Source organism: Drosophila persimilis, unplaced genomic scaffold, assembly GCF_003286085.1.
Source record: "Drosophila persimilis strain 14011-0111.01,24,50 unplaced genomic scaffold, DperRS2 tig00000000-arrow-pilon, whole genome shotgun sequence".
NCBI classification, from domain to species: Eukaryota; Metazoa; Arthropoda; class Insecta; order Diptera; family Drosophilidae; genus Drosophila; species Drosophila persimilis.
Genome location: NW_020825288.1, coordinates 27,810,213 through 27,836,640, shown reverse-complemented (window position 1 = coordinate 27,836,640; position 26,428 = coordinate 27,810,213). Strand labels below are relative to the sequence as shown.

At 44.3% G+C, this 26,428-nt stretch overlaps 2 protein-coding genes across 2 annotated transcripts; both read right to left on the bottom strand.

The window, feature by feature from the left end:
* Nucleotides 1-132: 132 nt before the first annotated feature.
* LOC6594272 (modular serine protease) lies at nucleotides 133-1,947 on the bottom strand. The gene is made up of 4 exons (XM_002019483.2): nucleotides 1,907-1,947; nucleotides 1,562-1,847; nucleotides 432-1,505; nucleotides 133-376 (listed from the first exon to the last, which is right to left on the bottom strand). The coding sequence occupies exons 1-4, from the start codon at nucleotides 1,920-1,922 to the stop codon at nucleotides 184-186; spliced, it is 1,569 nt and encodes a 522-aa protein (XP_002019519.2). The 5' UTR covers nucleotides 1,923-1,947; the 3' UTR covers nucleotides 133-183.
* A 3,619-nt stretch (nucleotides 1,948-5,566) lies between these two features.
* LOC6594271 (glutamate receptor U1) lies at nucleotides 5,567-12,823 on the bottom strand. The gene is made up of 6 exons (XM_026994736.1): nucleotides 12,264-12,823; nucleotides 12,020-12,203; nucleotides 11,822-11,952; nucleotides 11,584-11,754; nucleotides 10,624-11,520; nucleotides 5,567-5,633 (listed from the first exon to the last, which is right to left on the bottom strand). Exons 1-6 carry the CDS (start codon nucleotides 12,788-12,790, stop codon nucleotides 5,567-5,569), a joined length of 1,977 nt encoding a protein of 658 aa, XP_026850537.1. The 5' UTR covers nucleotides 12,791-12,823.
* Between the last annotated feature and the right edge of the window lie 13,605 nt (nucleotides 12,824-26,428).

Below are 26,428 nucleotides of genomic sequence, written 5' to 3'. Positions count from 1 at the left end.
AATAGAAAAGTAAACGTAAAAAAGAACAATGTAGAACAATTACATTGATTTGTTTGTATCTAACTTTTTGATAGAAAAATCGGTGATCTATGATTATGGTTTTTAAACGGGGAAAAGGAAATGGCCTGGAAATTTGTGTTTTCAGAAATTATCTTTTCGTTATATTTTTTTTTTTTATTTATGTCAGTGAAAATCCATGTCTATCTGTTTCAGCATTGATTCTTCGATACTGACTAAACTATATTTCTTCTGAGTATCCGAAGTAATAGTGAGTTCCGAAGAATTCGTATTGTATTCCCTTGACGGCATGCAAATTGGTCGCACCGATGTCGAAAGTATCAGGGGATTAACCAATTTTAGAAGCGATAATTTTTGGCTGCAAAGATTTTGGATTAAGGTTAATGATCGGACTATATGTTTAGAAAGCATACCTATTAAATATACTGGCCACGTTGTGGAGCATATAGGAATGCTCCCCATTTTTCGTAAAGCTGGCCAATTGAATTCCTTCGGCAATGGCATACCGCATCGGATTCTCCTCATTGATGCAGAGTCTTACAGCGATAACGCGCCATGGACTGACGATTATGCCACGGCATTTGAAAGTATAGTTCGACAATGTGACATCACTTTGAAATATGCTAACAAGCCAGGGATCATTTTTAACGGTTGGATGAATTTTGCCGCAGTCTGGAATGCAGTGTAATCGAGTTGGTTTTATGAACTTCCAGTCGGCGATTCCAGAACTAGCCTGCTTCTCGCATAAGCGGATCTCTGAAGTGATTATATCAGTGGGCTTGTAGCCGGGAGCACAAGTTACAGTGGCTGAGGTCCCAATGGTGTTCTGGGTCTTGCAGTTCCTGATCTCATCCTTGTACATGCAGAAAGCCCGAATGGAGAGATCTTTGTTGAATGGTCTGAGCGAGCAGGTGGGAATGCACTCGGGCCAGGGTCCCTGCCAAATGCCATGGAGGCAGTGGTTTAGATCGTTGCCATTTAGCTGGCTATTCCCATAGCAGCTCAATCGCACCACAACCGAATCGGATATCGATGAGCCAAACGTATAGGGCAGCACATTGAACAGTGTTTTCAGATGCAGATTCTTGAGGCTGCTAGGAACGATGCAACTACCATTGACGGACGAAGGCTCAGGGGCACTCGAGGCAGTTTTCACTTTTGGATAAACTAACACTGGCGATGTGGTCCGGCTTGTTGTATTCCTTCTCGGGATGTGACTGGGCCACAAGTTGCCCTGCGGTTTTCCCCGCATTTCAAAGCATATGAATGGCACTTCGTCGGTTCCGTCCCAGCAATCGATTTCATGATCACATGCCTTCGCATTTTCCAGACAGCCACCGTAGGCGCACCGAAATGTGCCACTGGGGCATGTGGTAGCAATGCAGTTCCCATTGGTTTCATCGCTGCCATCCGGGCAATCCCTGATGCCGTCGCAGAAATACTTCTTATCCAAACACTCCGTTCTAGAGCATCTACTCTGATTCTCCCTAAAAAACACTATTAATTAGGCGCTTTGCGGTGATCACTACATCGTTTTCTTTACAAGCATCTCTCCTGGATAAAAGTCTTCATGGGCTCTGGTTCTGTCATTAGCTCTTTGTGACAAAAGTGTGGATGCTCATCCGTCTTGTCCCAGCAGTCAGGGGTGCCATCGCACAGCTGGCTCTCGCTGAAGCAGCCGCCATACGAGCACTGATGCTCTGTGCAGTTCGCTTTGTGGCATTCGAGAAAGGTTTCATCAGTGCCATCAGAACAGTCTATTCGGGCATCGCATCTCTTGCTGAAGGCGCTGAGCTCTTGTCCATCATTACATTTCCAGGTAGCATGCACTTTAAATTAAATATACATTCAAATATGCCATTATTGTCTTTACGTTTTGTCTACGCACCGATAGTGAAGGTCATGAAAAACAACCAACAAATTAAAAGCAAAACTTCGCAATGAAACATTTTGAGAGATGTCACAACGACCTTCTCTACTCAACGATCACAAGAGTAATGAAATGCGATCGAATGAAAAATCTTATGGTTTGAGAAATCTACAGCACAGTGGGCACAAGCAAAAAGAGCACAATTAATTGTACAGAGAGTCCGTTCTCTTTTCCTGAGAGCTCTTTTACTGTACGATTTTGTATGATGATGATTCTTCTGGCAGTTTGTTTCTTTTCATGTGCTCTGATAAACAACATTTTTGAGCACTTTCGGCTGCAAAGCATGCGAGTCAATAAAAAAATGCATTTTCGAATAACCATGAATTTGAAATAAGTGGCTGCCAGAATAGTTGTTGGCCTGCTGAATGCTTTGGCTATGCCAAAAAAAATGTGCACCACAAATTGAAGTTAATCAAAGAAATGTTTGCTGATAGAGTCTTTTGCAGACAGGGGCAAATAGTTATTTTCCCCTCTCTAAAACAACAGATTAAGTCCCATAGAGTAGCTGGATAGCCGAATAGCTTAATCGGCTTACGCCGCTGTGAATCGCTGTTGATTTTAGAGTACATATTGATGAAACTCTTTGACGACATGTTCGAGTGTTGAATTATAAATTAAAATCCCAACAGCATGTACCAAATGGATAGAGGCAGCAGCAACAACTGACAATGGTATTGTTTTGTGTTCCGTGTTCTAACAAAATGGCAGGCAACATCGACAAATGCAAAGACAGCTACAAACTGCATTCGGTAGGCGGCATGGGGCATAGCCGAAGGGGCGACATGGAGCGAAAGGCGGCAACGGAGCACACCAGTGCATTGACAAATGAGCACAAATCGCACTGCCATTCTGTCGGTGTTTCTATATCCTTGATTCCTTCTATATAAGTATACATATATATTTTTTTGCTGTGTGTATTTTAGGTGTTCACGAAAGCGGCTTCTAGGGAGATGGATAGGGAAATGGTAGCGTATTTGCATTAAAGTTGCTTTGATTGGAGATTCTTTTGTGTTTCTTTCATATGAGATTGTAAACCATATAGACAGAATCTATTAGCATCCTAATCCAAATCAGTACCATTTCCTTAAAAATGACTAAGCTTAAACAATAAAATATAGTATTTTTCGTATCGCTCCGCCATTCACAGACGCTCGGGGGTATATGTATACATCCGCTAAAAATGCAAATCCAACAAAGCGAAAACCTTATCAAATGTGACGTAAATTGGTTTGAAGTCGTATTTATCAAGTGAGAGCAAAGTTTTATACTTATGGGAATATGCCAATCAGCGTTGAATTGCACTATCGAGAAAGCAAGAAACACTCTAATCTTGAGACCAGAGTGCTTGCATTTTGGGTCTCTGGAAAAGCAAGATAATCAAGAGAAATTACTTAGGGTTCACCGAGGACATAATCACAGTCTTACGAGATCCATTCCACGGCACCAACCAGAAACCAGGAAAAATGTTGCCTGAACTTTGGGGCTGGCTAACTTTATGGGCCAGCGAATGGTAGTGCAAAGTTTCGCCTAGCGGGCTCTTATCCAATTAAGTCATAACTCAATATGTGCTGAGAGATATGCACTTGGCCATTACTTAGGCAAAAGGCAAAAATTTGCTCTAATAACTTTTGAGTTTGCGCTTTCTTCCGCTTTCTTCTTTGCCGCTTTGCCAAGGAGATAATTTTCACACCAGAGCCATGTAATTTGCTCTGCTCCTCTTTGGTCTTGGCATGCTGTTGGGGAGAGAGAGGGTAGAGAGGGGAGTGGTTTTTCGGTGCAAACGATTTTAGTTTATGCAGAGCAACAGCTTCCCGTTTGCCTTCCCGTTTGCCTTGTTCTCTTTTATGGCACCAGCGAGACGTTGCCACAACTCATTTGGCATTGACCAGGATTGGACGTTGCCGCAGTCCTCCGTGACTGTGTCTATGGGTGGCAGGAGTCTGCAGTGGCTCCCATTCCCATCCCCACACCCATACCCACACCCATACCCACACCCATACCCATTCCCATCTTTAGCCCACATCCATCTGCCGTTGAGAGCGCGCGCATAAATTATTCATTTGTAATGTGCAGCCTCAGTCTCTGTCTCGACCCGACTCGACTGGGGCTTGGCGCTTGGCTCTCGGTTATGGGTCTGGCCTGGGGTCTGGTGTTCTGTGTGCACTTTTGGCACAGGATATGACACTGACACTCAGCGCCGGCGCTCGTCCTGCGTCAACAACTTCCTTGGCTGCTCTTGGCGTTTACTTTGGTTTGTAATTTCCTTCTGGAGTTTGTGCCGTGGCTAAAAGAAAAACAGCAAGGAGTGCCACACAAAAAACCCCACCGACCCCAAAGAAATACATACTCGGTCGTACTGTGGAACGGAACAGTAGTATTCCAATTGCAGCTGGACCTCCCCACCCTCCTGCTCGGCCCCCCTCTCTCCTGGTTTACCACTTTACATTGGGGAACTGCTGCTGTTGGTGCAAAGTTTAAAGTTTGCTCTCCTTTTTTGTAAAAAGCGTGTGTGTGTGTGTGTGTGTGTGTCAAAAGTTTCATTTGTGAATTGAAAAATTATTTTTCGTTTCATATGCAGAGTGTGTCATTTACAGGAGGTTCATGCCACTAACTCGAACTCTAACTCCGACCCTAACTCTGCCTTTTTTTAGCTTTAGCTGCAGCTGCAGCTCATTGACAAAATAGAAAGTTGTTGACTCAGTTTTCAGCTTCTTTGGCTCTCCTTTGGCTGAGCATAAGTTTTCGTCTAGGACGATGGCAACACACCCACACACACATACACACACACTTTTTAATTACGTGCCTACATGCCGGGTTTAGTTTTAATACTTTGTCTGGTTGCTGCCTTCTTAGCCGTAAACTGTGCCACAGGCCCCTACCACATATAGTATGTGCTACATATGAAGACATTAATTAATTAAAAACCGCAATGGGAAAACTTAATGAAGCCAAGGCTTAGGCTAAACCGTGAGGCAGGAAAATAAATGGCCAGCCTCATAAAGTTGCAGGTTGGGCAGAGAAATTGCAGTTGCTAGAGGAGACATTTCCCTGGTAAAACGTAGCATTTAAAAAGTTAAAAGCCACAAAATGGACCTTATAATTAAGTTTGATAAGTTATATAATATAATTTTGCTAAAATTTATTTTATATTCAATTATTATTTTTGGAATAAATGTGCTCTTGTCGAAACAGGTAGTTGGGAAACTTTGAGAATGAAATTTGTGGACGAAAAGTTAAATGAATCGGTTTATTGGAGAGCTAGAAATGTCTATAATTGGTACCTTTTTCCTTCTCCCACATCTTTTGGGTTGACATATCAGCAATTTGGTCACACTGTATTCCTGTTGACTTCAGTTGACCACAAAATTGTCAACAGTCACCCACAATCCCTCACACAGACATGCAAAACTCATGGCCAAAAGCCGCAGACACGCACTCGCCATGCAAAAGGCGGAAACGGAATCGGCAACGGCAACGGCTGCGCGGTCCCCGGGTCCCCCGTCTGTGGACACATGTGTGTGTTTGTATGCGCATGTATGCGCTTGGGTTGTACTATATTGACGTTCGCACAGTCTTTGACAATTATTTAGTTGCAGTTTTTGTATGCTTGTGTGGACGTCAAACGAATGCAAAAGTTTTCTGTTTTTTAAATAAGAAAAAAATACGAATGCGCTTGGAAATACCACTCTCCTAATTACCAGACTTTTCATTGCTATCAGGATTAATTAAAGCTAATAGAAATCAGGTATTTAACTTAATATTAATACAAAACTCTATCATAATGCTGGATTACAGGAGAAACTATGTACTGTTTGGCCGCCAATTGCGGCAAGCCCCCCATTACGGGGGCAGCCAGGAGCAAAGCGATTTTGTCCGCACTTTGTTTGACTGGACAAACAGTTGACCGGAAACAGCCGTCAAATCAGAGTCTATCTCTCTCTGCCCATAACCAGAGCCACAGCCAGAGGCTGCTTTTGACAGGACATTGCCTAATTAAAATGGCAAATCGTCAGCCACAACAAGAACGTTGGCAACACTGGTCAAAAAGGAGCGTCCCAACAGGATGAGGAGAAGGAGGAGGGGGAACGGCAGAGGCAACGGCCAACAACCAATTGAGATGCAAATTTATGCGCCGCCTGGTCGACAAAACAAACGAAAAATGACCAAAAAATCTCTTCGAAACGAACCATCAAAATTATGCGGACACGTACGCAGATACTCGTACACATGGACACATTTAGATACAGATACATCCAGTGGATGCCAGTATCTGCAGTATTTTACACTGGCTACCATGATAAATTTGCTGGACCATGTCTGCGCTGCAGTTTCGGGCCAAAATACGAAATAAATTTTAATTTGATTAACGATTTTTTGGGCCATTTGCAGCATTCCATTTGTCGCAGACGAAAATTGATTGGTTGGCTCTGCTCTCTGGCTTCCCGTTAACTTTTTTCGGTGCGTTTAACTTTTGCTGTGGCGAAAGTTTTCTGAACTAGTTCGGTAATTAATTTTCATATGGTTGCAAGTGGGTTACGATTCATTAACTTGGTCTTGGACCAGGAACTGGGCCAGGGATTGGGCTTGGGCGAATTTGCTGTTGGGAGTTTGCAGCTAGCTTCTTTTGTCGGGCGACAGGTTGTTTGCTTTCCATTTCGCGAACAGGTCAGCAGCAGAAGCGGCAGCAGTAGCAGTAGCAGTAGGGCCCTTGCCATCCTTGTCACGTTCTGTGGAATGGACCAAAACGCGTTGCACCCTGATTATCGGCCGGCTGTCGCTGCTGTACTGCTTGTTTACTGGGTCAACATTCCGCTTGAATGGAATGTAGTACCTTCTTGCAGGTAAATGCACAAGCAAATCAGTGCAAACTGCCTTCGAACCTAATCAGTATGATGCTGGGAATGCGAAATCCTGTCGGTTGGTTTTGGTCATCGCAAATTGATTATATCCCAATATCGGCACGTGTTTGCGCTTAGAATACATGGAATATTGGGTAATTGATATGCGATAATCGCTGTCAGTGCACTGATATCTTAAAGTGCGATGGGTAATGCTCGTGGAACAGCAGCAGAGATCCCTAAAAGTAACCAGCACTATTAAAGGAAACTCTACAGTCAAACACACTCATAGAAAACCCCACACTCAAACGGTTTTTACACCCACATGGACATTGACTAAAGGGCCATTCATGGCTCGTTGGCAGGGTGTCGGTGTCAGTGTCCATGCCTCTATCAAGGGTCCTGCGTGTCCTGGGTGTCCTGCTTCCTGTTTATAGCTGGCCAACACTTGTCATACTCCGTGGCATGCAAAAATGGATGGGTCTTCACTCTGGCACAACCGTCGCACAACGGTGCAGGGCATTTTTAAAGAGACTTTTAGCTGTTTTGGCCAGAGTATACATCAATTTAAGTGCAGCTGGAGCTGAAGTTGGAGCTGTAGGGCACATGTCATACACATAGATCATGTCCAGTGCCAGGGCCTGCCCGGGGGTTCAAGATACGAATAGGTTTTGAACTCCTAATAGAGTCATTCTGTGGCTTGACAATTAAGTCAATGCTAACGATGCTGCCTACACAGATACTAGCACACACACACAGATGGGGCATTCAAACAGACAGTCCGACAGACAGAGGCACATTCATTCTGTAGCACAAAAATTACACAGACAGCAATAATTAATTAGATACACAATAAATTACTCATATGCCAGTGGCAGCCCACAAGTAGAATGAAGACAAAATGAATTTGTGTGTGTCGTGTCGTGTCGGTCTGTGGGTAGAGCATAATGGAGCACACACATCTACCCACGTAAAAAATAACTATTCGGAGACTTTCCTTCAATTTATGTAGAGTTTTTTAAGCTTGAGGCAATCATTACTATGTTATTTCATTCCTTGGAGACACTTATATATGAGTAATCAAGCGCAAAAAAGGAGAATAAAAAGCCACAACTATTAAGAACACAAAAGCAAAAGAACAATGTAGGGGAAAAAGCGCAGAAATCACAGAGGTCCAAGAGGGAGAGAGGATAACAACGGGGCAAAGATTGCAGACCAAAGCAGAGCAACAAGAACTATAATTTCCTAAAGGACTTAATTATTTTATAATAAGCACATAACACAAGGCGAGCAGTCCTACGACTGGCGGAGGGACTGAGGACTGGGGACAGAAAGCACGAGTACAGGCATTAGCTGTACAGAACGAGACAATTCGGTCTCAGGGAAGGAGGGATGCCGCACAAATGCAGCAAGCGGCAAAAGTTGCAAAAGTTTTTCCTCGATTCGACAATCGGTCAAAAGAGTGGAAAGCGGAAAAGTATTAAAGCGTCGAGAGAAAACCACAGCAGCAGAAATTGTGAAAATATTACAGATTGTTGTTTCGCTTTTCTTTTTTGTTTTCTTTCTTATTAATAAATTTATGGATGAGTAAATTCCAGAAATTAATATTGATTTGCCCGAAGTTGTTGTGGCTAGTTGGTGAGATTTTGGTTTGGGGTTTAAGAAGAAAAATTTCTCTGGAATTCAACATTTTCCTGCTGTCTATTAGCCTCGAATTAAAGTTGACTTTGTCTTATTTAATTATCACTTATATCAAAATCTTCCCCCTCAAAGTGTTATTTGCATAAACTTCAATCTCTTGCCATTGAAGTGAGAAAATTGCCATTGGGGTATTTCCCTCTTTCATCTGCATATTTCCACCCCAGCCCAGTCCAGTATTAACATTAAGCCTGCATAAATTCGCATTACGCATACGGCCCGGCCCGGCCCGCATACGGCAGGCCGGGCGCTGTGACAAACATGGACAAACATTTAAACACTTCAAAAACAATATAAATTCATTCAGAGTGCGGGCAGGCCTCTATCCCCACTATAACCATAAGCAATAAAATACACAGACCACCATGCAGACATCGGATAGGCCACACCAGGATAGGAGAGGACTACAGAGGACATGGACTACAGGACATCGACTACAACGAAGGCAACAACAATGCATAAATAAAGACCAATGCCAAACAATTGATACTTCGACCAACAGAACAGAGCAAACGGCCATCGAACGATTTGTACGAATTTATATAACCAAAGCGGAAGTGTGGGATCGACAGGGGAAAGTACGACAGACAGACAGACAAACACACACAACTAAACATTGAAACAAACATGCCAAATGTGCAGAGGGGAGTGAGAGTCCCAGTGTCAGACCCAAGTCCCAGTCCCTTGTCCCAGGCCCCAGTCCCCAGTCACCAGTCCCAGAGCCAAAACCCCCTCTGGATCTGAAGCAAATTCATTTGAATTGCAAAACAAACACAGGCGGAGACCCAACCGTTGACGACATTGAGGCCTACTTACTCCGAGTTTGGACGGGAGTCCGGCTAAACGAGCTTAATCATGTTGTAAATTTACATAATTTGACATGTGTATGTATGTGTGTGAGGGTAGGGTCCTTGTCATATTCGTGTGGGTGTGTGTGGAATCGAATAGATATGTACATATTATTGGTTATAAGGTCTATATAAGAAATACTTTCTAAATTTAAATTTTATTGGAATAATTAGGAGTACTTACAGCACGAAAGCAGTTAGGGCTATCCCCCAAAGGAGACTCATTATATTCAACCGATTTATACAAGTCTTATCCGCGCCCTCGGACTGTGTTGCAATTGCTGAACCAGTCATGATCATGCCATTGCACAATCTCGTTCTAAACTACCCAGATGTGATGTGATTATATTGCTGTAGAAGTCCGGATTGTCCCCTGTTTCATCGTCCCCTAACCGTTGTACCGTTGTCCGTGACTGTCAGACATTATGACAACTTAATTGAAGGTTATGCGTGACCACAGTCAGATGGGAGCTTCTCATGCGTCGGGTCGGTCGTCTCTTGGTTAGCGGTGGGGCAGGGGCAACGACAACGCATTCAAGTGCAACAAATGTGATTACTTTTACAATTAGGTTTGCGATTGCTCCAACAATTTTCTGACGCATTTATTAAGATATTGTAATCGAATGGGAGTGGAACAACATGAGGATTAAAAGGTTCATTACAATACATTTGATAAAACTCTTTCTTAATGTCGAATGACTATATTATTCACAGAAATACATAGGTAAATATATTCTTCCATCTAGGAAGCAGCCGTCGAGCGAACCCTTTCCTGGTTAGCTCTTGAATTTCAGGGGGTTTTCCCCCTTAAAAGCTTGTCTGTTAATAGAAAACAAGTGACATTCTCCCACTTCTTCTCGTCCTCCACCAGGCTATGGCCCCTTCATAATTAAGTCTAAATGAAGAGCTTGCTTCGTGTAGAAAACTTGGCTTGACCCCCATACCAGGGTGATGGGGAGGGCGAAGGATGAGGGTTATAGTGAGGGTGATGGTGATGGTGGCGGGAGAGTACATGCAAGTGTTTGCAGTTTAATGGAATTTTTAATTTCTGCGCTGTTCTTCGTTGGAGAGACCAGCAATGGGAATAGCTGCAAGCGCCCGAAGCTGACATTATTACAAATTTTTTATTATTATTAAAAATGCAGAAAACATTAAAAGCGACACAAATTTGTAGCCGAAAGTCGTGCCAGGACCAAGCTGGGCGCTCTGCAAGCTGATTACGTAAATGGACATTGCGCCTGGCGGCCCACACCCATCTTAACTTGGACGGAAGGGAGCCAGCCTGGAGAACATCAGCTCCAGCAGAAACACCAATGCACTGGCTATCATGGCCAGCACTAGGGCGAAGAGAGCCGGGGCAAAGTGCTCCAGATCCACCTCCACCTGGGAGGCCTTGAAGAGGCTGCAGTCCGGCTTGGGCACCGACCACAAGCGGTCGTTGTACTGCATCAGGCCAGTGGCCTTCAGGTGGAGAATGGCATGGGCTAGATGTTCGCGCCAGGGTGAGCCTTTGGCCATCACGGAGGCAGCCGCATAGGGGGGATTGAACATTATTTCCTGGAGTTCGCAGAACTCGTGCTCCTCCATCCGCATCTCCAGGAGCAGCCTGTACAGACGATCGATGGCCGCATGAAATGCAAAACGACCCTTTATAATCCGCTCGGCTCCCTGCTCCAAGGTGATAACATTGTGCTCTCCAGATCGACAGATCTTCTTGCTGTATACATCTCTTACGAGCTGTCCACTGGTGTTGCCAAACACCGCAAAGTTATACGAGATGTTCTCCATGCCGATGTCCAGGTTGCTCTCGAACAGCGCCTGCAGATTGACAATGCTTCTGGGGCTGTCCGAGAGCAGGGATCCCACAATGAAGGCTCCATAGAACTGCATCAACATGAAGCTGAAGATGCAGCTGGCGCTGATCAGCAAACGGGTGGACATCAGTCGGAAGAGCTCGGTGGCCGGGCCCTGCTGCAGATAAGTCTCCAGCATGGTGAACCACACAAAGGCCACACGTGTCTCCACAAGATTTCCATTCTGTAGTGCCTCATGGCGGATGAGGAGCACCAGCAGAAGGATGCTGAATGTAATCAGGACCAGGACGCACCACCACACCTGAGAGCTAAGTGGCTCAAAGAATATGTTCCGAATGTGACTGTGCCGCGGATGGCGGAACAAAAAGTGAATGCTGCAAGAAAAGAGGGTTGAGTTGGACCACCGCCTAATCGAAGGATAACAAGTATCTGCTCACGGCTGGGTGTGGAGAACGGGTGAATACTGCACATGGAGCTGCCTTTCGGGTACAAAGCGAATGGGACACACGGCAAAGTCGGCCTCCCCGTTGGTTATCTGACCCATCACACCCGACCATCTGCCGTTGGCCAGCTGCTGGCCCCAGTTGTCCGTGAAGCTTATGGCCAGGCTGAAAAGTTGGCTTATTAGCGCGTACTCTGGTGCACTTTTTGGAGGCCGCTCTGACCCACTCCCACCTGAGATTGTACATCCGCTCGACGAGTCTGAACAATTGATAGGTCTTTCGCTGCATGGGATCCAGTTGCAGGAGCTGCTTATCGTTGGCCAGGTACGCCATGTCATCATAGCCCGAAGGTTTCTCCGTTACCTGTGTTCATTTGGAGGAGAGATGAGAGAAGCCGCTACCCAAAAGGGTGTGCCATAAGTTTGCCTACCGCCGTGCTGCCTCGCAGGGTGACATTGCGAAAGTTGCGCCTTCGAATTATCCAGCTCCTGCGGAAGGTGTCCATCAGCTTGTATCCCTGCGCTGGAGACCACTCTCCCTTTCTCTCCACAATCAGGGGGGCACTTGACACTTGCTGATCAATCCTGTACACATCATAAAGCCGCCACGAGGTGCTGCAAGTTATCGGAAATATGACCAGCATTCCCACAAAGTTACCTCATTATTTGCCCAACTTATCTCTGGCCTTCAAGGCCACAGTGATATCCACATCAATTCCCATCTTGTAGCCCCCCAAATGTTCTGTAATTTGTGCCTCATCTAGTTGGGTTGCCCGACTGGTGCCAAGCATAAACCATGCCAGTGAATTGTTGAAGTATCCAGCCTTAGAGGCCACTGTATAGACCCACTGCTTGACAAGACGGTGCTCGAACTTTAGCACCAGAACCGCTGTACGCGGCGCCCCATAGTACATGAGATCGTCGAAATTGTGGGAAATTCCTGGCTGATAAAATTGCACACGATAGTTGGCCAACAATTTCTGGTGGCATTCAATTTTCCAGTCGCCATCCTCGTCGCCATCGCCATCTCGTCCTTTGATACGGACTACGAGCGACTGCTGCAAGTGCTGCGACCGCAGAAAGTCCTCGAAGGCTGCCAGCTCAAGGAAATTGGTATTTATGCTTTCAATTTGTGGCGTGCATAAAAATCCTGTTAAAATTATAAAAACCCATGAAATAACTTTCACTTGCAACTTAATCATTTTATATGGCCACTTTCACTTTGACTCAAAGCTCAGTTTCGCTTCGTTCACTCGGCGGATTGTGTTGGCTTTGTGTGTGTGGCGACGGGCTTTCGCCTCCGGCGCTTTTATAGGGTTTCATACTCTGTCTGCATGTGCATAATTTATACACATTTATCATATCAGCAATATATACGTTTATCCTGGACACACACGCAAATTGTGCGGTTGACAAGAAAAGTGTCCTGAAAGGAATGGCGAAAATTGCTGATATTATTGCTGAATGTGCGTAATAAAAAGTATGAGATTGGATTTAATTTTCTGCAAAATTAAGCGTAACGCAGATAAAGATATTTCCAATATACTTCTGTCAAATCGTCATCAAGTTCCTTTTGCTTCAATTGGTATTCCATTTTAAAAATGAGAGGGGGACAAAGGCATTCTAAGGGCATGCACCGCAATTTTTCCTTGATTAAAAAATATCAGTTGGAAAATTTGTATCAGTTGGCAATTGAATCACAGAATAAGAAATCCTCTCGCTATTGAGGAAACCGCTTTTTCTTGCGGATCCAACGGGTGTTTCACTGCCTCCATCAGACACATGACAGTATGGCTGTTCTAGATCAGATCAAATACAAGCTTACTGGTTGTATTAAACATGCAAAAAAATGATATTTAGAGTTGAGTATAGAAATTATTTCTACAGTTCTTACCTTGATATGTTTTTGTGCTCTTTACCCAAAAATTACTAAAACAAATATTTTGTGTGCACTAGAAGGCAGAGCCCAGGAAATGGGTAAGTGTTAAAGCAAATGCTCGACAAATTATTACAAAGCCACCACTGATTCCATCTTTCAAAAACTATCGAGTATATTTTTAGCATATGCCGCGATTTCGACTCCATTTCAAACGACTATTGATCAATTTCCCTCCACCTAGAACCTTAAAGTGAGCGTACAGCCGAAATCCAATAACTAGACGCAACATTAAGCAGGACAAAGCTGGTGGCATTAGCGTGACATTATCCGACTGCAGCCAAGAAGCTACAAGAAACGGCAAAAACGCGTGTTAGCATCCACGAAGCGAAGCCAAGGACCTTAGCGTGTGTCCCTTGTGCAACTGTGTATGTATTTGTACCTCTTTGTGTGTGTGTGTGTGTGTGTGGCACGGAAAATTTTGTGAAACTTGAAAGCAAATCCTGCAGCTTGCAACTTAATTTCATGGCACGCGGCTGCGTTGCCGCGTTTCATGCAGCGACTTCATTCGGGCAATTTGCTTCACGACAGCTTGCCACGTGCTACACACAGAGAGAGAGAGAGAGAAAGGAAGAAGAAGGAGGCAGAAAGAAAGTGCAGAAAATGGCAGCGAGATAGAGTCCTGCAAGGACTTTAAGACTGCTTTGAAATTAAAAGGAATTACATTCAATTTGTTGACATTTTTGCGGATGCGGATGCAGCAGAAGCTGCAGCTGCAGCCTTTATCCTATCTCCTCCCCCCCTTTGTTTTTTTCGGCTCTCTTTTGTGTTCGTGGGGGTGTGGTAATGACAAGAAACATTTTCCACAAGGCCAAATGCAAATGAGCAGCAGCAGCACATACAACTAGTCCTCTCAAATGTATTCATTGCAAGAGGAAAGTTTGCCCAACATTTTATCGCAAGATTTTCCCATCGAATACGCGAGTTGCATGCAGAAGACAGCCAGCGATTCACTTTCTCTCTATCTCTTGAGCAGAGAAATTGTGCCATTAAAGCGAAGCCCACACACTCTGACACACACTCAAACGCAGGCGGGGAATCGCAAAAACAAAAAAAGAGAATGATACTGAAAATTGCGCATACGCCATGCTGCACGCTTAAATATTTCGCTTTTAAATTTTGTGCTGCTTTTTCCAGGCTTGCCGTTCTTTCCATTCGTTTCTTGACATTTTCTCACACATGCCAGACATTTTCACATTTGTATGCGCGAAAAAGTTTCATTTAATTTCTCATATGAAAAAATTATTTGTCCATGCCATCCTTCGGGAGGGGATCCTTCGTTCCACACATAAGGGGCACACACACTTCAGAGCTGCAGGTGAAATTTATCTTTAATGTTTTTCCTAGAAACGCGCATTTTGATGTCTGATTTGCCGGCTGACGTGGCATGTTTTGACAGTTAATAAATGCTCAACTGTGCCAACGAAAAGGGAGTGAAAGAAACAATTAAATTACAGGCCGAAAAGGTTTATGATAATGTGTAAATATACTGGGTAATGTTGGGCGTATGTATACTTGTATTATAATTTAATTTCATTTAAATTCAAGTCACCAACAAATATAAAGCTTTATTTCTTTTCTTTTTATGTACTAAACATATTTTCTCTACACCCAGAAAATGTAGCTGAAAAGAAGCAACAGAGAATAAACAGCGGAACATTTTTAATTAATTTCACTCCCAAAAAAGAGGATATTATTGTTATTATTGTATAAGATTCTTTGGCAACAACAACAAAAATGAAAAAAATCTTCCTTTTTGCATTTCACGTTGTATTCGTATTTTTCTTGATAATTATTTTTACATTCCAACTGCGAGGGATTTTAATTGTAGGTAAGTATGCTGCCAACCGACAAAACTTGTCCATGGGCCAAAAACAAAAGAAACAAACAACAAAAAAAAGGAAAGAACAGAAAAGGAAAGCGGAAAATCCCCTGCAGCCATGGGACGATGCTCGAAATAAATCCCTCAAAATGGGACGACAATATGCGACTTTCACTGCTCGTTGGGCAAAAGCCAGGAGCAGGTATTGAGGAATAAAATTTAGTTTAATTAAATAATTTTGGAAAACTTTTAAATTATATATTTTCCATCCGTCCTGTTATTTCCGACGTGAAGTTTTCCCTTCGTTAGTTTCCACACTTCATAGTTGCTTAATGTTGGCGTGAACAGTTTTATTTGCCAACAGCAATGAGCGAAAATTTTCATCTGCATCTGGCACTGGGAGTAGGACAGAGCTTGCGCCCTGGGAGTCGGTCTGGTCCTGGTCCTGCTCCTGGTCTACTGGTCTCCTGGCCAGCATAAAGTCAACTCATTATGAAATTACTGCTAAAAACTAAGCTTTCCCCAAACGGAACGGAACGGAAAGGAAAGTACGGTACGGAGGAAGTGCAAAAAAGAGACGATGACGATGACTGGCAGCGGAGAAAGCCGGCAAGGAAAACAAATTAAATTTAATCGATTTGTGAAAAGCTGCCAGACAACAACTGCAAGTAGTGCTCGGGCTGTGTTGATGGGTTGCATGGTAAATTAAGTGAGGGCGTGTCCGGACTGCGGACTTGGCCAGAAGCACTTGGCCACTTGGCGTGCAATGCCTCTAAGCGCATTCTAAACAAATTAAAATTCAATTAAAAAGATGAAATGCCATTTCAGGGCTTAGAATGCTTCAGGGCTCTGGGCTCTGGGCTCTGCGCTCTGACTCTGGCATTCCACAGTTGAATTTGCTTCTGTCTGAGTGAGTTAGTTGCCATTGGAATTGGCGCCGTTGCCGTTGCTGTTGCTGTTGCTATTTCTGTTGCTTCTGCTTAATCTCAGCTAAAAGGCATCTCACATTCAATTCATTTAGCGGCAACACGTTGTCGCAGTCAACCATCATTATCGTCATCCTGCTGCTGCTTCTGCTGCTGCTGCTGGACAACAATCTCTGGCTGCAGCATCATTAATCCCTCGCCCGCAACTTAAGTGCGACTCGAGCATCATTTCCAATTACCAGACTTCCGACCAGACGGCCCAAGATGCTTTGGCGGCGGCTCTCTTTGGCGACATTTTTCGTTGATAATTTTTGGTAGTAGTCCTCCTCCTTCCTCCCTCTGGCTTGGTCACGGCCATCGATGTGACAGTGGCAGCTCTCATTATGGCCACTGCTGCTGTTGTGGCAGTGGCCTCAGGCAGTGTAACCGCCAACTCTTATTTGCCATGCTGTCGTTTCTTTCATGCATTAAAATCAGCGCCCCATCAGCGCCTCTCACACCATTTCGCGGATACTCATTCCCGATTCCCTTTGTTGCTTTGTGGGGGGGACGTCCTTTTTTCCATTCAGTAGTCCTAGCTCTTTTCGCTTTGGCATAATGGCTGGAAGCATGTTGTCAACCCAGAGTACATCCCCTATTCCCCCATCTACTTTCTGTAATGAATTGGCTGTAACGGAGAGTCCTGGCTCTCGTGGTTGGCTCACTGACTTTCAAATGGCCAGAGTTCAAGTTGAGGCGTGAAATTGTCTGAAGTTTGTCTTGGCAGAGGCGTTCATTTTCATAAACTTGATTAAAATATAAAGCTGGCAGACAAATATTTAGTATCCATTCCTCTTCAGGGCTTTCCAAGTGGCTTAGCAGCCAGCAGAAGCCTCTTCTGGCTGTCCACTTGAAGGACTGATCGGAAAATCATCTCTGGTCCAATTAAAGTCCATTCCTTCTTTCCGTTTGGGTCACTTGAGGCAATTAAAGGGCTTGACAATCATCGCACCGCAAGAGGTATTGGCCCTGGCTGCTCCTCCTGGATGCTCTCCCCCTTTTAGCCAGCAATAAAGGAGCTTAATTTAAAATTTAAACCCTTTTTGCTGGAGGCGGCGACCGCAACGTTTCCTGTCGTCGTCCCTGACCGGTTGGTCCCGGCGATGCAATGATGAAAAAATATTTTCCGCCCTTCCGGGCAACACGGAGACGAGCAACGGCAGTCCGATCAAGGGGCTCGGGCTCCTTTTGCAGGACGACAGCAGAGCAAATAATTTTCACAAATTATACGCTCACATGCCAACTGCGAAAAAGGAAAGACAAACAGAAGTGGAGAGCAAAAATTATATAGAGTCCCCGTCCCGGTCCTGGTCTTGGGGAAAAAGGGCAAAAATCAGGCGATATCCTATGGGGGAATGGCAATAACAAGTCCGACCGATGATTGGGTCCGCAGCCGGACTCGTCTCGACTCGATTGACTGCACCAATAATAACTTCAAACAATGGATCGCCCAAGTTGCTCCACCACCACCGTGCTCTCTCTCTCTCGCTGTTGGTCATTTCCGCTGTCGGCCATGTTTGTTTAATTTTTGCCACCGCTGCGTCTTGATTTCCTGCCACGGCCACTGCCGCTGCTACCGCTGCTGCCTTTGCTGCAATTGTTCCAATCGGCCGCCAACTGCTCGTTTCCGCTTTTGTTTTTCGCTTTGGCTTTTCTTCTACTTGGGCAACAAACAGGCTTCAAATTGAACGGAAGCAGGGGCACGAGTTATGCACCCCAATGCCTGCTCCACCCACGCCACGCCACGCCACGCCAGTTCAATCTCCACCCACCGCTCATCTCCGGCCCAAGGGCAGAGCGAGAGGCCGAGTCAGAGGCATTGTTCCATGTCATGGCTCCTTCGGCCATTCCCAGCATCTTTTGTTGTTTCTATGGATGCAGGGTGGAAAAGGAGGAGGATGGAGGCTGCCTGCTCCGGAGCCGCCCTTTTGTCGTTGCGCTTCCGCTTTTCCACATTTTTCTGCCTTAGACCAGCGCCCAGTGCCGTTGCCGGTGCCGGCCCAATTTTTCCTGCTGCGCTGCTTCGTTTGATTTGCGCTGATTTCTTTTCCACTGAGTCCGAGTCTGAATCCGAGGTCGGCAGCGCTTCTGAGTGTCCTTTAAAGCTTATTCTTGTTCTTGCTCTGTTTTTTGTCTTGCGTTTTTTTTTCTCCATCAATTTGATTTTGTTAGTTTCCATTTCATTGAATTCTCACATATCCGCATTCGGAACCAAGCAAGGGATCCCCCGGATCCCAGGATCCCCAGTATTCCAACATCCAGCTAGTTGGTTAAATTGTGCCATTAGTTGGGCCGTTGTCCTTGCTTTCCTTTTTTTTTTTGTCGGTATTATACTATTCTATGCCACTGCCTCGACTGTCTTTCTTTTTTGTTGCAGCATTGTCTGCCGCGTTGTCGTGTTATCCTCCCGGTGCCCCGTGCCACACACAACAAAAGGGTTTCGGCCATAAAATAACCAATTTGCATAGTTTAGTTAGTTGGGCGCTTCCGCCAGTGACACTTTTGATGGTGAAATGGTACGTGGATGGGGAGGGGAATGACGGTGCTGGTCGCAGGGAGCCGGAACGGCCTATCCTACGCGATCCATGGCATGGCCTGGCCATAATTGATGACTGTTGGTAACGAACAACAACAGGAAGAGCCAAAAACACTGACGAATTTTAAATTGTTTCTTTCTTTCCTTTTGTGAAATACTATATATTATTTGGGATTGGGATATGGAAAATATTGGAAAGAGCTTTTTGAAGAAAAAGTTAATGGAAAAATTTGACAATAAAAATGTTTTACTGATAGTCGTCGTTTCTGTATTCTTATGTAATGCTTGCAGTCAATTTTATTGAAATGTAACCAAATTAAGTCTGGAATTAACTTCAGTTTGTTTAAACCAAAAACTTACTCAATTATTTTCTTTTTGCTTCATCAATGATTTGTGATGTGATTATGCAAATCATTCATTCTACTAGTAATATATTCATTAATAAATTTCCTGATTTATTTCAATAAATATGTAAATTCCATGGTTAAATATAATTAAATAAGCGCTTTGATTGCAATTTTCAATGAACGTTTTTTCCGCAAAGAGAGAGTACGAGTACTTCTTGAACCGACTCGCAAAAGGAAAACTCTTGAAAACTGTTAGGGCGTGACCTGCGGCAGCTGCCAAAGCCGAATCCGAAGCTGGGTCTGCAGACCAGGCCAAGCCATTACCCCTGAGGTCATTGCGGAGGGTACTGCCAACAATTTTCATAATCATTTAACGGCTTCGCGAGGCATCGAAGCAGGGAAAGAGGCAGAGGATTGGAGGAGTGTAGGAGTGTAAAAGCTTGGGCCAGGGCCTCTCTCAATGGCCATTAAGTTTATCGAAGAACGTTCGAAGAGTGCGCACTCGAGATGTGGCTGCACCTCTGTACCTTCTACCGACCGGCCCGCTTCTTGCCTCTCACCTTTTTGGCCATTTTTGGCGCACACAAAACCGTACACTCGACTCAACAAGGTGGCAGCTTCCACCTGGCCCTGGCCTAATGCGGCTGGCCGGGGCGGGGCAGGAAATTCCAGACTTCAGCCACCAGCCACCAGACTTCAGCGACTGGCCACTTGAGAATCAGTCGACCAAGAAACGCGGAAATGGCACAGAGCATCATCGTCTTGTCGTGGGCCCCGACTTGAGCCCCACCCGGCCGGAAGCGTCAGCGAGAAGTTTGAAGAAGTTTAAAGCACTCGAGACACTTTTGCAACTTTCTTTTCGGGGCGATGGGGAAATGGGAAGACCCAAGGGTTTATCAAACTAACGACCTTTGTTGATGAGTGGCTGCTCTGCCGTCCCTAGCAATTTTATTGATTTTTCTTTCCAATATGGAATATGAAGCCGAAAGAAGAATGCAGCTGCATAATTGGAAGCCATTCAGTGAGTTATGCAAAATCAATGGGGTGCCAGGCTGAAGAGCAGTCTGACACATTAGACGCTTACTATCGATAAGCCTGGCAAATAAATGGAATAAAACTGCACTTAACGTCAACACATTTGACAGGTGCGGAAGGTGGGAAGATGGGAGGTGGTGGGTGCAGGTGGGCATGTGATCCCGGGGTCCGACAAGGAGAAAGCTGGTTAAACCCTTAAAATGCTTTTTCCCGCCTGCCACTCTCTACACTCTTTTTAAAAGTGGGCTTGGCTCATAGCTCAATCTCTCACACAGCTCTCCCGCGCAGTCTTTCCCTCGTTTCTTTTTTTGTTATAACAAATTGGATTTGGGATAAATCGCTCACCTTTCATTTCACGTGGATTAATGGCGTCGAAGCGAACGATGACGTAGCCCTCTCACACAATGAGAGAATGTCGAACGCTAAGTGTTGGGCGGAAGGGTAGGGTGTTGCTACTTCCTGATGCCCGCGGGGTGCGAGTTTCCACCAGCCATCTGGCAGATGTGTTTTTGTGTTACCTTTTTTGTTAGCCCCCGACTCGCGAACGGTGGACTCGTCGGGATTTGGCACGCTGATTGGGCGAGCTGCCAGCTTGGACACCTGTAATACAATGAATAAATTAAGTGGTTAAGGTTAAGTAATTGAAAAGCGATTAAGTTGGATACACTAGCTGCGTGGATGGAGGATTGGACGGTTTTAAATTGGATTTCTTTGTGTAAGCGGAGAATATTTTTAGACAGTTGAAAAAAGTTGATGGCATTACAACAATGCAAAAATAGCGAAAAATATCGAAAGAAATCTGAATTTCCCAAAGAAATTTTCCCTAGAATTGTGACAGAAATTTTAAGGGAATATTCGGGGTGTCCCGCAACTATTAAACCCTTTCCATACTATAGTATAGTAAGCTCTATATATTTATATACTATAAATAGTAAATGACTCTTACAAAAGATGTCGATTATTTGGTTGGCTTCATTTTTCTCTCTCAATAAACATAATTGTCGCCATTTTCACTGCCTGCATAATATATATATTCTGGTTAGATATCTTGTTACTATACTCCCACACACAATGGCCAATATTTTTGGCCCAAAAATTTTCCGCTTTTTGTGTGTCAGTGCAGGCCATGCTAATGGCATGGCCGCTCCTGTCCGCTCCCCGTCCACATCCTTCAGTCATTGTTGTCAGCGTTATTTGCATATTCTGTGTAAAATGTACTTCCTTTCATTCATTCAATCCCATTGCAAGCGAAGACCCGACTAGAACAAGGCATAGACTATTCAACAAAAGAAGGAAATGACAGGATGGAACTTAGGAGTAGTACTCGCATTGCCATCTAGTGACACAACCCCATTCCCAGACCCAGACCCAGTTTTTATTTCGATTTCCAGTACAAGAGGGCCACAATAAACTTTAGTTAACTCTTTTCCCCAATCCCCAAAATGTGAAGTGAAACAGAAAATCGGCAGAGAAAAAGCGGCCCAGGCAATGTGCATAAATAAGCAACACAAAAAGCGGAATTGGGAAAGTGGAGAATCGAGGGGTGAAACTTCTTTCTTACCGTCTAAAGGCACAGACACAGACACAGATATCGCTTCAGTTGCCATTTAATTTTTACATTTTTCTCCCCAATTGTTGCATAATCAAGGCATTAAAACGGAACGCTTACACCAATTTGGCCCTCATCCTCAATACTCAGTCCTCAGTTTTCAACCCAATGGCTTCTTCAATTGGCAACATCAAAGTCTGGCATAAATATTTCCTTTCGCCCCTTCGTTTTGTTTGTGTATTCAGTTTTGTGTTACAGGTGATTGCATTTTCCCTTCCGGTTTTTCCCGTTTTCCTTTTCCTTTCACTCTGTTTGTTTAGGTAACAATATCTTGCCAGTTATGCGGTGGGGGAGGGAGTGGGGGTGGGGGTCTATGGTTTAACCTTTAGGGTTGAAAGCGAAGAAAAGTCATTGTGGAGTTGTCAGCGAAGATGATGGTTGGTTCTTCGGATTTTGCGTTCAAATATTTGTATGAATTATGAAAATTTAATGGTTTACGTGAGAAATTTCATAAATATTTAAACATATACACAGATATTTAAGCCAATTTTAAAGTCAGTTAAAGTTTCTTTAGGTTGCCCCAGCAGAGAGCATACATCACCTTGGCAATATATAAATTGCTTGGGCAAAGGATGCAATCGAAATTAAATCCAAAGCGAAAGAGTACATAAATATAGCCAAATGGAATGGTAGAATTATTTCCTCAGGTCATTCAGACGCATACACGAAACGATAAATTGCAAGTGCAATGTTAGCAATTGCTGTTAGCCATTACGTATACGCCGCGTTGCAACAAAAACAAGCAGCAATGGAAGCAGCAGCCACAGCAGCAGCGGCAGCGGAGTGCTGTATAAAAAGCACACTTGATTGATGAAAAACCTTTGCGAAATGTCAATCCAACATAATTGAGTCATGTGCCCCATAAAAAAGGAGAAAAAACTAAAAGAGAAAACGAGGGAAAACGTGAAAAGTGGCAGAGCTACACATAAAAAGTAGAAAAGAGAGTGCACTGCGTACACAGGAAGGATGGAGGATGGATATCAATGCTCTCGGGGAGCGACCATATACATATATAAGCCACGCTGAACATTGGCCAAAACCATCATTACCAACGCCATACGTCGCGACTGGCACAGCTTAAAGTCACTCACGTGTGGCAGCCAAGGCGAAATGCACATTATAAACCGCATCAAAACCAGAGAAGGTCGCGTGACTCACGTGGCCATCGTGCGGGATCTGCTGCCAGTTCGGGTTCTCCTCTAAGGTGCTCCATCACGGCCTCAGAGCTGAAAGGTAATGCTAGCCAAGTAAATGTTACTGACTGCAATCCCAGAGGACAGAGCGACCAAAACGATATAGTTGACGATGCTGATGGCAGGACGATGGAACACAACCAATGGAAGGAAAATCAAGCTCTCTCTCTATCCTTTCTCACTCTCCACCTCCATTTCCATCCTGCTATAGACCGCAGAACAAGTGGCAGCCAAAGTCGTTTCAAGTAAGTGTGACAAAATATAAATCTTTCTTCCTGTAAGAGTACACTGTGTGTGTGTGTGTAGTGTGTGTGTGTGTGTGTGTGTGTGTATGGAGGATAAAGTAACCTGAACACATAAGCTGCAGTTGGTCAGGTGCGCTCGTTAAAGTGGACAGCTCTGCTCTACACCCCGTACTCCATCGTATACAAGTAGTTGTTGCTGGCAGAGCCGAAGAAGGACGCAGGGGACCGCATCAGCTGCAGCTGTTTACGACCTACACCAAGAGAGTTCTACTAGAGGGCTCTCATTTGTAGAGAGAGTATGTTTTTGGGGCATGGCACTTGTTAGGATTTGACAAAGTTCCATTTAAGGGGTGGAAAATGTACCCAGTATTTGACAAAGAGGGGAAATATTGCTCCGCTTTTCGAAGTTCTTATTTTTAAGAAAGTAAACCCCATAAAAGTTATATATCTTTATATTTGAATAAGATTTAAACCTGCTCATCGGTAAACTATGACTCTACATCCCAATTCACTTTGCAGCTGGAAATCCTAGACCTAATCTAGGTGAGCTCTAATTGGGATTAGCATTCACTAAAAGAGTTCCAGATTCTCGTAAATCCAAGTATAACCAGAACATAAAATATCCCACTATTTTATAGAAGACTCTCTCATGGATGGTTCTGCGCATGCCCCACTCTGCCAATGGCTTTCTCTCGTGAATGACAATTACGAACCACCTCAAATCGGTGGCTAAAATGGCGCTTTCACGGGCAAACATTCTGTCACTCTCTCGGGCTCTCTCATTTTCGTATGAATTTTCACGAAAGTAAAAACAAATCCAGCGAGGAGCATTATAGCAAAAAGAGAAACCGAGCGGCATGGATTTTCTTTCACTGCTGATACTTTGCCTCTGTGTGTGGAGCGGTGCCTGTAGAGTTGCAAGAAGCACACACATGCTGTGGCACGGCACTGCTGACTTGGCTTCAATGCATATGCTTGGCACACAAATACACACATGGCAGCGATGGAAAGCGACCCAAAGACAGAAATATGCAACGCAATCCCTTTAGGATTTTTGCGGACTGTTTGCGCGCACTCTCAAAAACTTGAATGCACCTTAAACTGCCGCCGACTGCTTGCTGCTTACTGCTTACTGCTTGCTCCCGCCTCTCGAACTTTGACAATCTAAGCAGTTTACTGTGTCAATATGTTACGTTTGCAGCCCCAAAACTCCGCATAACTTATGCATGCAAATTTCGCCATTCCCATTTCCCCAGCCCCATTCCCCCATTCCCCCAGCCCCGTTTCCCCATCCTCAATCCCCCACTCTGTTGACTTCGAAAAGGTAGAAAAGACTAGAGAGACAAAGGGTGAGGACTACGAAATTGTACCAAATGCGGTTATTGCAGCGATTATTTTAATGGCTCTTCTCGGTTTGTTTGATGCCCCCAGAAGTTCGAGGCGGATGGGTGCTTATGCTGTGCATGATTTCCGTGTTTGTTTTTATGCCCTCTACGCCCCACCTCCCTTGCCATCGCTGGATCGGTGACACCATTGCAGGCGTATTTAACACCTGCAAAACTTTTGGCTCCGAAATGTCATTCATGGCGCTTTCCACTGCACTTTCCACTGCAGTTTGGCTGAAAGTCATTTGTCAGCCCGTTTCCATTGAGTACAACTTGGTATCAGTCCAATGGGTGGGGTGGGTACTTGTAGAAGAGTGATCTGCAGGCCGATTTGAAATTCAAATTTTCAACTTGCTGCAAAACTGAAAAGTAGCGGGTGAAAACCGAACTAAATGCTCGATGGCAAAGTTTTTGCGAGCAAGCCAAAGTTTCTGGGGAAAAACACTTTGGTGTAGGGCTATTGATATGTTTTTAATACGAAATGTTACAGATTTTCTCCGCCATGCTTTAAATAATCCCATCGATTGGAAATATATAAAATATGTCTTCTTCTCTGGGCTGGGTTGCCACCAAAAAATATATTTCCACAAAATTAAGCACAGAGCGGAAATTTGCAAATATTTGTGGCACAAATGTGACAACAGACTTCATAATTCACACAAAAGTTCATGCACAATTTCGTTTTCCTCAACTGCTTTCCTTTTAATTTACACTAAATGTTGCAACGTCGTCTGAAGCGACGCGGAACGACACAACGGGGCACAGCTGCAGTGGTTACCCTTCCCCTTCCCCTTCCCCTTCCCCTGGTGACTGGTGCCTGGTGCATGCCACACCAACGATTCTTCTCCGCTTGCTTATATTTTATTTGTGGCTAAAAATTGCATTCATGAATAATTCAGTGAAGTGAAAAATTTGGGGTTTTCTTCTTTTCCTCTCTCCCTCATTGGTTTCTTTTTATTAACAAAAATAAGCCCCGCCAAAAAGGAATTCATTTTTTATTTTTAATATGCAGCTTCCGCTTTTCTTCTTCCTGGTCCGGCCACATCCACTCCTCTCAAAGGACCCCCGACACGTTTTGTAATATGTGCGGGCTATCAACATTTTGGGTTAATATTTAATGCAATTGACAGACAGACCGCCGCGCTGCGGCCAGCATTATGGTCGCGTTGATGATGCCTCGGACCATGGATCCCAGATGCCCTGTCCCGGATTCCTTGTTCCGTGTGCCGTGTCTGGCAGACTCCTCCCGAAAGTTATGCGCAGTTTTGCATAAAAGCAGAGAAACCAAACCATGTTGGATCTCCCCAAAATACGTACAATGTAAATGACTTTGCCAGGAAATGGAGACTGTTTATGCAGATCGAATATACAGTGAATACTTGCGAATGTTTATGTTCCTGGATTTATGAAACTGTTTTTGCCACTCCTTTCCACTATTTCCACTCTTTCCATATCTTCCCTGCCTGCCCTGCCTCTTGACTGTGTGGCAAATAAACTCCCAACTATTCTATAAATTATAATTGTAAAAATATTCAGTTTTTTTCAGTGTCTACTACTCGGCAAGAACTTTGCGACATTTTGCATTGCAATGACACAAGGACTGGACTGCACTGTCTGTATGCTCTCTGGGATCTTTGTCTGTGCAATTTGTTTATTTCTTTTGCATTTTACTGAAGTACGAATATTAATGCAATAAATACTGGAGACTCTAGACAGTTGGACAGCAATAAATTGGTATTCGCTGAAGAAAAAAACCTAAGTTTGGCT